At 30.5% G+C, this 14,531-nt stretch overlaps 1 protein-coding gene across 1 annotated transcript; it reads right to left on the bottom strand.

Annotated features, from left to right (window-relative positions):
- Positions 1-3,048: 3,048 nt before the first annotated feature.
- LOC111374825 (B3 domain-containing transcription factor VRN1-like) lies at positions 3,049-8,408 on the bottom strand. Its single transcript, XM_022997561.1, has 3 exons — positions 8,403-8,408; positions 7,070-7,312; positions 3,049-3,132 (listed from the first exon to the last, which is right to left on the bottom strand). The coding sequence occupies exons 1-3, from the start codon at positions 8,406-8,408 to the stop codon at positions 3,049-3,051; spliced, it is 333 nt and encodes a 110-aa protein (XP_022853329.1).
- Positions 8,409-14,531: the final 6,123 nt, after the last annotated feature.

Below are 14,531 nucleotides of genomic sequence, written 5' to 3'. Positions count from 1 at the left end.
ATTGGAACATAAAAATGAAGTTAGTCCACATGGTAAGTCTTTTGAAACTTTGCAGTGGATTTTTTTTCTTCATCTTCTTCAACAACAAACCTTACAATTTTGCCAAAAAAAGAAAAATAAATAAAATAAATTCTACTTTGTTTTTCATAAATCTTTTCTCACTCTTAGGGTTTTCAATCATTTTGAAAAATTACGCATCTATCCCATGGATTCAGGTCCACCATAACTTACGTAGCAACCCTGTAAGTTAGGGACAATTTGGGCCAACTTCTGTTCAAAAAAATGAATAGGCGATATCAAAGGCAAGTAGTGTAGCTGATTTTATGACGAGTGAAGAGAGAAGAAAGGAGAAAAGTTGGCATACGTCATACGTGTGAGTCATATTCTAAGAAAGTGAAAAAGAATAAAGATCAGCTAAACCGTGAAGGAGAAAAAAAATCATTTCATACTCTTTTTATAGCAGCCTTTGAGATTATTGAGTATATATATACCTAGTCGTTTGAGCTATAATTTTTGAGATCTAAACTTTGTTAAATCTACCTATTGACAGCTTATGTTGTTCTATCATTAACTTATGTACAATATGTTGAGAACTATCAACCACAAACAGTTGCTTTGAAGAGTAAATATAAGATTAGCTTAGGAATGACAATTTGCCTTGTCCTGTCGAGTCGAGTTGACAGGCTGCCCCGTCTTAAGTCACCGGCCCCACCTCGAACCCGCCCCATGAAATAAATAAAAGAAATTACAAAAGGCAAAATGGCAGCAAATCACAGACGCACCACAGTCGCGATTCACAAACAAAATGCAACCCTAAGGCCCTGTTCTCTTTACCGTTTTCGGGCCGTTTTCTGTTTTCGATTTTTCAAAACGGTGAAAACGTGTTCTCTTTCCCGTTTTCGAAAACGAATTTTCGAAAACGAAAAAAAAAAATTTGTGAAGAAAACACAAAACGACGTTTTGGGCGTTTTCAGTGTAAAACTTGAAAAAACTGAAAACGCGGGAAAGACCTTTTTTTTTTTTTCCGGAGATGGTATGGTGATTCTCAAAATTTCAAAAAAAAAAAAATTCATTTTTTTTTATTTTGAGAAACTAACAAAAAGAACGCATTTTCAACAATTTCAAAACAAACACTCAAAACATAAAACTCAAAACGAATTTAAAACTCAAAACACAAAACTGAAACACAAAGAGAACACCCCTAATGTTTTCGACTTTCCACTTCCATTTCCTCTCTAGTCTCTGCCTCTCAGAGTCTCACGCCCGCCGCCTTTCTCTCACTCGCCGACTCCCTTTCTGATTGATGTAGATCTGAATTTCCCGGCGTCAACAGAAGCACATTTGTTTTATTATTTTTACTTTTATTTGTTCTACAAAAGCTTCAGTTTGGCCAGCACAAAACTGTGTGGGTAGGATGCAGTAATAGGCATTTTTAAATCACAAAGATAATACTCTGTATAATTTTATTATATCTGAAGTTTTGGAGTATTTTTTTTCTACGATTTCCCCTAAACTTTCAATTATCTACCATTTCTTAAGATTTCTGTTCAATTAAATTCAATTGGGAATTTGGGATTCTTATTTCCTGAGAATTGCGATGCATTGTTTTTCTTGGCAAAATATTTCTATATTTTCTTTGCTAATTTTTTTTTTTTTTTTTTTTTATCCAAAACAGAAGTTGACTTCTCTGACCTAAATATGCTCTACTCCAAGTGCTTCGGTTCGGACTACGTGCTTGTTTAGTGTTTGATCTTTTTGGTGTTTTGGTTTTTAACTATTTTCTCTGTTTTCCTCTTTTCGTTCCTCGACCATGTGATAGTAGATATGCATATTAGACTTCATCTGTTTATAGATTGCTTGATTGGTTTGCCGAATATGTTTTTTCTATTATTATCTGTGAAATTTTGAAGAAGATAAAAAAAAAGGGGCAGCAAACCGGCCCGAGCCCCGCCCCCGTCTAAGGCGGGACGGGGCAGGGACCCGTTCCATTGTCATCACTAGATTAGTTAATCCAAATACCATAGGAACATGTTTGCGTGGGGCTTACTTTGAGATTATAAAGAGGTTTAAAGTCATAACCCAAAAATCACTAAGATTTAAGTGAAGGTATATTTTTGAGATAAAAAATTGGATAAAGAAGGCACGGAGAAGAAGAAATGAGAAGTTGTTGAAATGACTGTGTGGATGAAGTGAAGATGCGTGTGAAAATGGATAAATACTGAATATAAAGTTTTGTAAAACATTTAACTTGCACCAAAAAGGAACTTTTGCTTTGAAAATTTGATTTTTAGTTCTTATGGAAATGGTGTTTCCAAATTTTTTTCTTCCTCTAGAAGTAAGACCATTGCGTTACTCTCATAACATGATTTCGTATTAACATTATTTTCGTCCTTCGATCGATTTTCAAGAAAAAAAAATTTATAATTTGCATCATAATGGATTAGCATTTTTGGTAGTTGGATTTGTTGCCTACTCGACAAAGTCAACTAACTTTATTTACCGATGAACAGATTTAATACAACTTTAGGCATATATCAAAATCAAAAAGCAACAAAAGGGTTGCTAAAGAAATTAAGAGAAATAAAACTGATTTTTATTCCATTCAACTTTGTAAAATATAGCTTATATCACAACTTGAAGAGAAGTTTGACAATTGCCAGCTATCTATCCATGTGGCTCTATGAAGTTTCTTCAACAGAGGATTTAGAATGGTCAATTGATAAGTTAGAAAATATAACTATTGTCCACACAGGAAGTAAATTTCTAAAATTAAGCAAAATAGAATATGGACTACAAATACCGATCTCTATATCTTATCCCTTTTATGCCTTTCCCTATCAAAACAAATTCAGAGGGTGTTTGACACCATTTTCATAGAAAAATGAATTTTTGAATGGTAAATTGATGGAGAATTTGTGGATGATAAATAAGGATTTTTTTTTTATTCGAGTGTGATATTATTATAATGAAAAATGTGCGATTAAAAAGAAATGAGTGAAAAATATATTTTAATAAAAATGAGAATCAAATGGGGTTTTAATTTCCGTTTTAGAATACAGAAGACGGTAACTTGTTATTGAAGTTCAACCGACTATTATAAGGAAAGCAATCTTCATCTCTACCAACCTTTAACTGCAAGCAGAAGAACAATTGTAAATGTGCAATGTAAAAGAACTTGCCCAAGATCCATCAAAAGACTGGTCAATAATCACCTAGGGTATATCTCCAAGTGGTAAAAGAGGAGGGTGGAGAAATCCAGCTTTGCTTGAAGCTGCTGGGTCAAAGGTTCGAATCCTGAAATATGGATTTGGCTCTTGGGTAAGTGCAAGTGTACAAGCAGCCTTTCACCCTGTACCCTTGGAAGCATAACCTGCGATTTACCTCCCTCACGATACTCCAGGGCAGGGGTGGTGGGGGACCCTTAAGGTTAGAGTTTAACCTTTTAATAATCACCTAGGGTACCTTGAGGACCTAGCCATCAACTTGAGTAGGCTACTTTTCGACTGAAATGCTACAAGCAACAAGGAGTGGGTTGTCATCATAGCAATAGTTATCTTGTATTTGGGAGACGAGCCTAAAAGAGATCTGTTATTGTAAAAGTATAAAAGTTGTAGATCTAAGAACTTATGATAGATACGCAAATGCTTAATGAAGTCGATGAAACACTGACTAACATGTTAATACCAGTACGACCATAACCATGGAAAGAGAATTATGTATCAAAGACATCAAACTTGATTGTTATTAGAACTTGGAATCTTAGTGGTCACTCCAGATCCTAAGAGGATGCATTCCAAATTTAATGGAATGGAAAATATAGAATCATGAAGTGTACCTTCACAATATAAAAATATATCACAAATTGCATAGTAATACATCTTTTTGTTTTCAATATATGCAAAAACATGATCAGGATAGAGATTATAACAAGGTTGGACAAAAAAAAGATTTCATCAAGATAAATATAAAAATAATTATACAACCACTGATGATTCCAATGATATCATTATTGATGATTCTGATGAAAATCAATGTCTATGATTTGAACAAAGCTGCTTACAGAAATACCATCAATTATTCACTCGTGCAATTATCATCTATGCACACGAGTTAATAATTATAGTTAGCAATGTCATTGATGTTATCATTGACAAACACTAGTGGTGCTTCGATTTTTGATTGAATATAGAAAACCTGTTGGTGTTATCAATTATTTTTCTTTAATTTTTAATAAGGATCTAAATCGAATTCATGCTATCTATATTAAGAAGAAATCGCTATTGAATGAGAGTGAGTAGAGCGTTTTTAACAAGTTATTGGATATATGGAAACCAATACTATTTCTAGTTTTCTCTTTTATTGACGTGAAATGATTTCTTTTCAGACGTGTTTAATTGACTTTATTTTTCATGAATACGTCCTTTTTTTTGTTCAGGTACATATTATTAAGGTATTTAATTGACTTATTTTGTCGGAAAAAATATTTTCCAAATGTTAGTCACATAACCATATTTTCTTCAAAAACAAGGAAAAAATTTTCTTTGAAGAGGGGTATGTTTTTATTTTTCAGGCAATTATCCCCCTCTCTCACACACACCCACATTTACATGTATATCTTATCACCATCAATAAAAGATAGACAAATATAATATTTTATATGTAAAATTAAATCAATCACACACATTTAATTAATAATTTCCATGCCTAAAACTTATTTACTTTCGACACAAATTCCATACTTACAATCAAACACACCCGTGATGACTTTTATGCTGCTTAAATTTTATTGAATGAATTCTATTGTAGTTCTTGATTTTTATTTTTTATTTTTTATTTTTATCTGCTCTTCTTTTCACACACAAGGGTTATAAAAGTAGGGTTTCATAAGATCAAATTATATATACTTTCTCCATGCATTGTACGTATGATTATTGGCTTTTGTTTTAATTTTTTCAATTTTTTTTAGCATCACGTACACCTTCTGCACTTTTTAGGACACATAGCATTTAAACAAAGTCGATATATTTAAAATGTCCTTCTAAAGAAAGAGATGAAGTATTTTCAGTTAGTTGTGATATTTGATTCCCTTCATAATAAATTAATATTTAATGATTCTGCCCATAAATAATTTGAATATGCATGTTAATAAAAAATTAAACTTCAAATGTCGTTGAAGAACTTGATAACAAATTATTTAAAGTTCTTATATATATATATATATATATATTACATAATTTGAAGATTACTAAATGTAGACTTATCAATAAAATATTCATATTTGTAAATTTATAAACTGGGTTTTGCTATTTGTCCAGGGCACATGAGCCCTATCACTCCACGAGGCGCGTGTGGTGCCATGCCAATGGGGCACTGTCATTCTTGCAAAACCCTTATAAACTAGATACGAGATCAAGAGCATGTTTGAGCTCCATTTTCTTTTAAGAATGCATTCTAAAATAATGATTGATGGATAATGTGTGGTCAAAAAATAATTTTTTTTTTTTGAATTTGCATCTAATATTATTTTATTGAAATTCATGTGATTGAAAAGAAAAGAGATAAAAATGTATTTTTGAAAATAATGTGGATTGACAAGGACCAAATATGGTATATTAATCATTAAAATATTTTAAAATATTATCATAATATCAATTTTGATTATTTGATATTTAATATACTATAAATAATTATTTTGTTCAATAATATTATATATGATTTAAAATTTAAATTACGTCGAATGGGCTCTACGTATAACATGTTAATCTATATTTTCACCTTTCAGTATGAGGAAATTAACTACAACTAATTGTAGAAAACTTCACATCTTTATTCATGAGATTTTTTGGATATATCATCTATATGATTCAAGAAGCGACTAGAAAGTGGATGCAGTACTCAAAATTATAACTAGGAAGGTTAGTGATATTTTTAAAAGGTGAGAAAGTGAATCCGATATTGTCAAAACTCGGAATGTGCATTGGATTGTCTCAAAATTTTAATAGCACGTTCGACTAAACTTAAAAGTATGTAAAATATTTATTTTTAAATTTATTTGAACATGTTATATTACTGCTTAGCTTTTAAGGGGATGTGTCAATAATAATTTGTTCCATCCACAAGGTAATCGGGGATGGGAACAAGGAACGTCACCCCTTCATAATCTTTTTTTCTTTTTTTTTATTATCCCTACTATATGAAAAGGGGAATGTGAAGACATTTTTATTTTCTTCATAATAAAATTTAATTTTTCAATTTTAACTAGATTGTATTTATACTATTCTTTATTTAATTTTCATAACTTTCTTTTATATTTTTTTATTATATATTTTCACAAAAATGTTTCTTCTTCTCTTTTTATATCTCTTTTTATTTTTATATCTGGAGTTTCATGTGTTATTGTTCTTTTTTTTATTACCTATTTTATTCTTTTTGTTTGTGCATAAAATCACTTTTTTTTTCTCGTGCTTTTATTATTTGTGTATTATTTTCCACGTGCAGATTTTTGATGAATTTGTTGAGGTTTGAAAGTTTCAAACTTTGAAATTGGTGGAATTGGTTTTATATTAATTGCCATGAATATATATAATGCATGTGAACGTAAAGTAGATTAGCATAAGCAAAAGTTACAACAAGTTAAAAGTTTTATAGATGTGTCAAATTTCCAGTGTGGTCTTTTTTGTAGACCATAAACATTGGGGTTTCGTTGTTAATTAGCTGGAAGACGTATCTATCGCCCATTTGTAATTGTTTTTCTGTAACAAAATCAGTCCAACCTATAGTAAGACATCTTATTACACCACTTGGTCTTAAATTTGTGGTAATGTCCCAATTGTGATGCAGAGAATCGTAGCTCTGAATGTTGCGCACAAATTTCGACAAGTGCTGTCGGGCAAAACTTCTTGGTATATACTGTAGTGATAAAAAATTTCAACTCAAAAATTATGTAGAATGGTCAAAATGGGATATATATATTCCGGTGGCTATTAAGACGAGGTGTTAGTATTATTTCAAATATGGGATTATCTGAAGTGTTTCCTTCTTGGCCTTCTTCATGAGAATCCTATGTAACCTCTAGTCCAGAATGGTCAAATATAGTCATGTTCAGTGTGGAATTACCGTTATATTTGAATACTAAAACATAACCATCCTGTAAATTATGATGGTCGAAAAATTGTTCCCATCCATCGGCTAGGTATATTTTTCTACCCACTCTTTCTAATTTGATGGTGACAATTATGCCATCATATGCAGTTACTTGTATTGTATCACCAAGTTGTTGCCTCCAGTCATTGATAAAAGATGTAGGAAGCATCTATATTATATATACATATAAAAACAATAAAAACATAAGCATGTGATAAAACATATATTAAAATGTCAAAGAAGCACTAAGCAGACGAATATTGTGATTCAAGAAAGGGGTGATGATTCTGAAGAAACTACGTGAAAAATCCATTTTATGATAAAATTATTATTTGTTATGTGGAATATTTGAAGTATGGGTGAATTGAATGAAAGAAAAATCTGGTGAAAAATGAAGGTATTTAAGCAAAAAAAAAAGTGTACTTTGCTTTTTGAATTAGATTTGACAAGAGATTCACGGGTGGTAGAATAGACAAATTTTTACCGAAAAGACTATCTTCTTATTATTCCCAAAAACATTTTAAAAGGAAAAAAAATTGGCCTCCGTGTAGCCTCCATGTACGAAGGTAATGGCCTCAGCCTCCGTGCACGGATGTAATGGACTCCGTGCTTGGATGTAACGACCTTGCATAGAGTAGCCAAGTAAAAGCAACCGGAGTTTTTAGGTTGTTTCATTTCCCAGATAACAAAGCAATACCTCCCACTAATCAATTATGAATTTCTTTTGCCAAACAAAATAGTGCAAGAACAAGAACTTGATTATCAAATTCATGCATAAACCTCATCGAATCAAATAAAACTAAAAACATCTATCTCAAATTACCTAATCTCGTCAAAAAAATTTAGATGATTTCTTGCTAATATATATATGTTATATAACGTGAAAAAAACACATAAACTAACTCTTCCTCCCAATTTTTGCTGCAGGTGAATGATAATTAGATTTTTCTCTATTATATTTGTTTTTATTCATTAGGCATGCTTTCACTGAACATTTTGCTAAATAAGTAATTGAAATATGATGTCTATGCACACTTTGATAAATAGTTGAAGCATGGTGGCTTGTCTATGCATAGTTATAGATAGTCTATATTTCTCGGAGTTAGTATAATAATAATATTTTTTTATTTATTTTCCTCGTCAGTATAGTATATTTTATTAATTTCTCTATTTTAAGTTTGAGGATTTGCATATCTTGTAGTTGACTTACTTATTATCATAACTTGCTTGCTTTCATAGTGTAATGAGTAGATGGACACCTGCATTTCCCCAACTCCAAATTCTTGAATTTATATTTTATCAAGGCAACACAACTTCAAACAAATTAAAAATTGCACAAATAGTCTTTGAGTTGTCGTTACATGGCCAAATTTGTGATAAGAGTGTTTATAACTGGTTTAAGAATAAACGTGCTCATTCAAGAACACCGTCCACACAAACACAAGATTCTGAACTTCAGCCAATGGTAAAAGAAGACAATTTGCATAAAAGGGTTTTAGGTATGATTATTTGTTGAAATATCATTTTTTGTTGATTTTTTTCATTCCCTTTTTTACATAATTTTAACATACATATTTGGTATTCTGGAAGTCACTACAAGTTATGCACCAGAAAGGCAAACTATGTGTCGTGAGTTTGAAACAGGTTTTTTTTTTATGTTCATTTACTTGTGTTTTTCCTTTTTTTTTTTTAGAATTGTTTGTGTTATATTTTATCAATCTTATTTTTATATTTTTAGGTTCTATTGATGATTGTATTGAGTTATAAAATGATGAAAGCATTTGTCTTGAAAAAGACTCTGAAAATGAAAATGAAACATAAAAAATTCCTAACATTTTACATGATTCTAAAAGAGTTGATTCCAAACGAATAAATCTACGAGATATTCCGACCAAACCTTACATTCTTCTATCACGTACAATTTGTTAATATTGTGATGCAAAAAAGTTTCATAAAGAAAGTAAGGGCTTTTGTTGTTGTGATGGAAAAGTTAGATTACAGTTAAATAATGTTCCTTCTGAATTGTTTGAGCTGTTTACTTTTACTTTATGTTAGGCAGTTGCTTTTAAAAAAGTTGCTCATTGTTATAACAATTATTTTGCTTTAACTTCTTTTGGCGTTAAATATGATAAAAAATTGTGTAGAAATAATAAAGATATATATACACTTTGAGTTCAAGGACAAGTGTACCATTTTATAAATCCATTGTTACCAACTGATAGGAAATCAGCATATTTACAGTTATATTTCTATGATACTGATAATGAAATCACTAATAGACTAAAAAATTCCGACAGGTTATGTGAAACAATTTTGAAAAAATTGATAGATGTCTTAAAGATGAATCCATATTGTCGACTTTTCGATCGTTAAGTGAAATTTCTGATTTTGGTTCATGTCATATTGTGCTTAGGTGTGATCCAGGTCTTACCAAAGACTGTATAATATGCTATCGTGTGAGCAGGTGGTCGCAGTATGGGTTGATGAAGACCCATCTATAAGCTTTCAAAATCGTGATATATTAATTTATGGATATTTTAACACTACGCATAAAGTAAATTACTATTATGGCTGCTATGATCCACTTCAGTATCTATTAATATTTGCCTATGGAGAACTTGGATGGAATGAAGGTATCCAAAAAGTCAATTTGAATACCTCTTCACTCATGGATGAAAATTTCATACAAATTAATAACATTCACTCTGCTGAACAATTTTTGGAAATGGAAGATCATGGTAAGTTTTATCATTTGTGAAATTGTTTTATATGTAAGAAAAGAGTATATAATTATATTGTCCTTCTGAAAAAATTTTCTTCATATTTCTTTTCAGTTTTGACGAAAATGAGAAAATGAATGAGTATATCCTGTCGCGAATATTATTGCAACATATTTCCAGTGAAGCTTTTAGATAAGTCTATATTTCTTCATACAGGCATACTTCTGCAACAATATATAGCTGATATGCATGTTAAAATTGAAACTACAAGATTAAACTATTTTCGAAATAATCAACAGATTATAAGAGCGAAACTTTACCAAGAAATTATAGATAGTGTACAAATTGGTGAGAATAGAGGCTATAAGATTGATAAATTAATAGTATTACCAACAGGGTTTATTGGAGGTCATAGAAATTTAATTAAAAGATATATGGATGCAATGTCTTTAGTTCAAAGATATGAAAAACTCGATGTATTTTTAACTATGACATGCAATCCAAATTGGCATGAAATTAAACAAGAATTGAGACATAATGATGAAATACAAAATAGGCCAAACTTGTTAGCACGAATATTTCGAGCTAAGTTTGAGGAACTACAAATAGATTTATTAAAGAGGAAAATTCTAAGGCCTGTAGTTGCTTATGTTTATATGATTGAATTCCAAAAAAAGGTCTGCCTCATGTTCATTTTCATCTTATATTTAAACCAAATTTTAAAATTACTAATTCTATGCAGTTGATGAAATTGTTTCATGTAAAATACCAGATGAAAAGAAAAATCCTTACATGCATGCTATTGTGATCAAACATATGATGCATAGTGCTTGTCAATAATTAAATCCTACAAATGTTTGCATGGAAAACAATCATACTTGTAGAAATAAATATCCAAAAGAATATATTTTACATACTTCCTTAGACGTCGTAACGATGGTGTTACTGTTAGAGTCCGAAAATGCATGTTAGACAATAGATGAGTTGTACCATACAATCTGTATATTTAGCTAAATATGATTATCATATTAATGTAGAAATATGTTCTTCTGTTAATGTTGTGAAATATTTATATAAATATGTATACAAAGGACATGATCATATTAATTTTGTTGTGAATAAAGAAATCAATGAATATTATATTGATGAAATTTCAAATTACCAAACTGCTAGATGGATATCTACGCCAGAAGTTATTTGGAGAATTTTTAGTTTTAATTTATTTAACATATCTCCTTCTGTAATTTCTTTGCAGTTATATGTTAAAAATTCTCAATTAGTTACATACAATGAAACTGATGATTTATCAGAAGTTATAAATAAAGACTTTATCCAACGAACAATGTTAACTGAATTTTTTTCGAATGAATATTTCTGATAAAAAGGCTCAGACTTTACTTTATAAAGATTTTTCTGCATATTTTGTATGGAATACATATTTGCGAGTTTTGAATCCTAGAAAAAAGCAAAATGTTATTAGTAGAATAGTTGCTGATAATCCATCTGAGGGTGAGATATACTTTTTAAGAGTTTTACTGAATCATATTAAAGGATCCAAATTTTTTGAAGATTTAAAAACAGTTAATAGTGTTGTAGCACTTACCTATCGCCAGTCTGCATTCTTACATGGTCAAATAAGTGGAAATAATTATTATGACATGTGTTTAACTAAGGCAATTTCTTATCAATTGCCTATATCACTCCATCGACTTTTTGCTAATGTGCTGGTTTTTTGTGCCCCTACAAATCCTAGAAATTTATGGATTAAATCTATAGCTTACATGATAGAAGATTTTTTACATACAAGTTAGACAAAATACGATGCTGAGATTAGAGATCTACGGTGCATAAATTCATTCTTAGAAGTTGTTGGTAAAAGTATAAATGATTTTTACTTCACAAATTTTGACATTACTATAAATAACGCCGACATGTTAGTAAATATGATTTTAGAAGAAATTGCAAATGTTAATGTTGAGTCTGACATGCATTTTACAAAGTGTTTAAATAAAGAACAATAATTTGCTTATGATACTATTTTAGATTGTATTTTCAACGATAGAAATTGACTTTTTTTATTGATGGTCCAGGAGGTACTGGTGAAACTTATTTGTACAAAGCATTGCTTGCTACAGTACGATGCAGACAACTCATTGCATTGACAACAGCATCATCTGGAGTATCTGCTTCTTTATTACCTACTGGAAGAACTGATCATTTGCGTTTTAAAATTCCTCTTCAAACAAGTCTTGATATGCGATGTTCGGTAGGTAAACAATCTGTACTTGGTCAACTTTTAAAAATGACGAAACTAATTGTGTGGAATGAAGCACCAATGGTTAATAAATATGCTTTTGAAACTTTGGATAAAATGTTAAAAGATATTACTAAATGTGAATTGCCATTTGGTGGAAAGGTCATTGTGTGTGGAGGGGATTTTCGTTTAGTTTTGCCAGTGGTACAAAGAGGAACAAAAGATGATATTATGAAAGCAAGTTTAGTAATTTCATATTTGTGGCAGTACTTTACACAACTATCATTAACTCAAAATATGAGAGCTAGATTGGATCCTTCATTTTGTGAATATTGTTGACTTAATGGTTGACTTTTTATTTTGATTATTACAAACAAATTGCGTTTGATTCTAACAAATTGAATTTAAGTGATTGACAGTGATTATTGCAAATTTATGACACAAAAAGATTTAGTTCGAGAATCATGCAACATTGGTGCAAAACGATATACATACAAGATTTACGAACAAGGAAATGAAAATCGAGCTCTCACACACCAAATTGCATTGGATGAAGAAATTGAAGACATTAGCTATAGATGCATTTGTATACTCAAGTGTAAAGGTAAAACACTTTAGTATTTCGCATAGATCATAGCTCAAACAACCTTCATGCACGAGAATTATCATAACAAACCTGACTTGCATAAAAATTATTTTTCAAAAAGATAAGTAATTCAATTTTCACAATCAAACCTTTATGACATTACTTATCTATAAAAAGTATATAACAAAACCGTTAAAAAATATTTTTAAAGAAACTTTCTTCAAGAAATGAAAAAAAAAAAATTAAACAAGGCCATCCGGACGTCCGAATGAAATGTCCAACGATCAAATTTTTTAACCGTTTGACAAACGGCTAGTTACTCGTCCGGATACCAAGATGACGTCCGAATCACGTGTCTGGATCTCCCGATTGATGGCTATAAATACCTTTCTTTTTACCTTCCTAATTGAGTGAATTTTAGAGCATTAAAGAAAGCTACTTATTAATCTCATCTACCTTATTTCTCAATCTTTAAGAGGTCAAAATATTTTTGTTGAAAAAGGTTTTGAGTAAGTAACTTTGTAAAAATCATATATCTTGATAAAAGTCTTTCGCACAATACGTGAGCTATATTCTTTGTGATCTATTGAGGTGTTGTGCCTACTTATCTCTTAATACTTCGTTGTATTTATATCATTTGTTAAGAGAGAAGCTTTTCAAGTGTAACATTGATTCTCTGGCTTATTGAATTGTGGGTCGTGTTGAGGTCTCGGAAAGCTCAACGTGTAAGAGGATCGGTGCTCCTTAATTGTAAGTCATCGGAAGCATTGTAAGGGTTGGATTGCACCACAAGTCAATCAAAGATAGTGAAAAATACCTTGCTCGTGATGGAGAGGTTGGTGACGAGGGACGTAGATCGTGATTGGATCGAACATCCTTATTACATCGTTTGCACTCTCTTTTCCCTTCCTTTTATTGTTTTTGTGTTATCTTGTTTAGTTATCATTATTTGCCTATATTTGAATTTATTTTCGAAAAAGTATAGAATAACCAATTCATCCCCCTCTTGGTTAGTTGTTCTTGGGCTTTCAGAATATTTACTCAAAACTGGAAATGGAATTGAAAAAGATAATACATGTCGCATGATTAAGCTTCTTTCAGATATTGTCATAGATTTTGAAAATGAAATTAAATCATTGAAAAAGTTGACCAATATTGTATTTTAAAATTTTAGTACTAATAGTGACAATTTAAATACTATGATAAATAGAATTTTTTTATCTCCAAAAAATGAATATGTAGATATGATAAACAATATGTTAGTTAAAGAAATTTCGGAAGATACATTTACATATTTCAGTTTCGATGAAGTGATTGATAAAACGGAAGGATTTATTCATGAATATTTTTTGAATAGTTTAACTCCAAATACTATACATCTACATGAACTTGTTCTCAAAAAAATTGTTCTGTTATGTTGCTTAGAAATATTAATCATTCGGAAGGTTTGTGCAATGGAATTAGATTTATTTGTCGTGAATTTAAACAAAATGTTATTTTAGCTGAAATTGGATCTAGTGAATATCATGAAAAACAAGTATTTTTACCTAAAATTCCATTTATTCCACTTGAAGGAGATAAACATTCAGCACCCTTTAAAAGAACTCAATTTCTCGTTCGTCTTTATTTTGCTGTGACTATTAACAAGGCCCAAGGTCAAACCTTAAATTTTGTAGGTCTATATCTTCCTGAACCTGTGTTTTCACATGGTCAACTATACGTTGCATTATCTAGAGCAAAAAATAAGATAAAATATAAAAGTTTGGATTAAGCCAACAGACAAAATAAATCACATACTTGTTGCACAAAAAATGTGGTCTATCTGAAA

Source organism: Olea europaea, unplaced genomic scaffold (genome assembly GCF_002742605.1).
Source record: "Olea europaea var. sylvestris unplaced genomic scaffold, O_europaea_v1 scaffold1300, whole genome shotgun sequence".
In the NCBI taxonomy this organism is placed as follows: domain Eukaryota; kingdom Viridiplantae; phylum Streptophyta; class Magnoliopsida; order Lamiales; family Oleaceae; genus Olea; species Olea europaea.
This window is presented reverse-complemented; position numbering and strand designations above follow the sequence as displayed.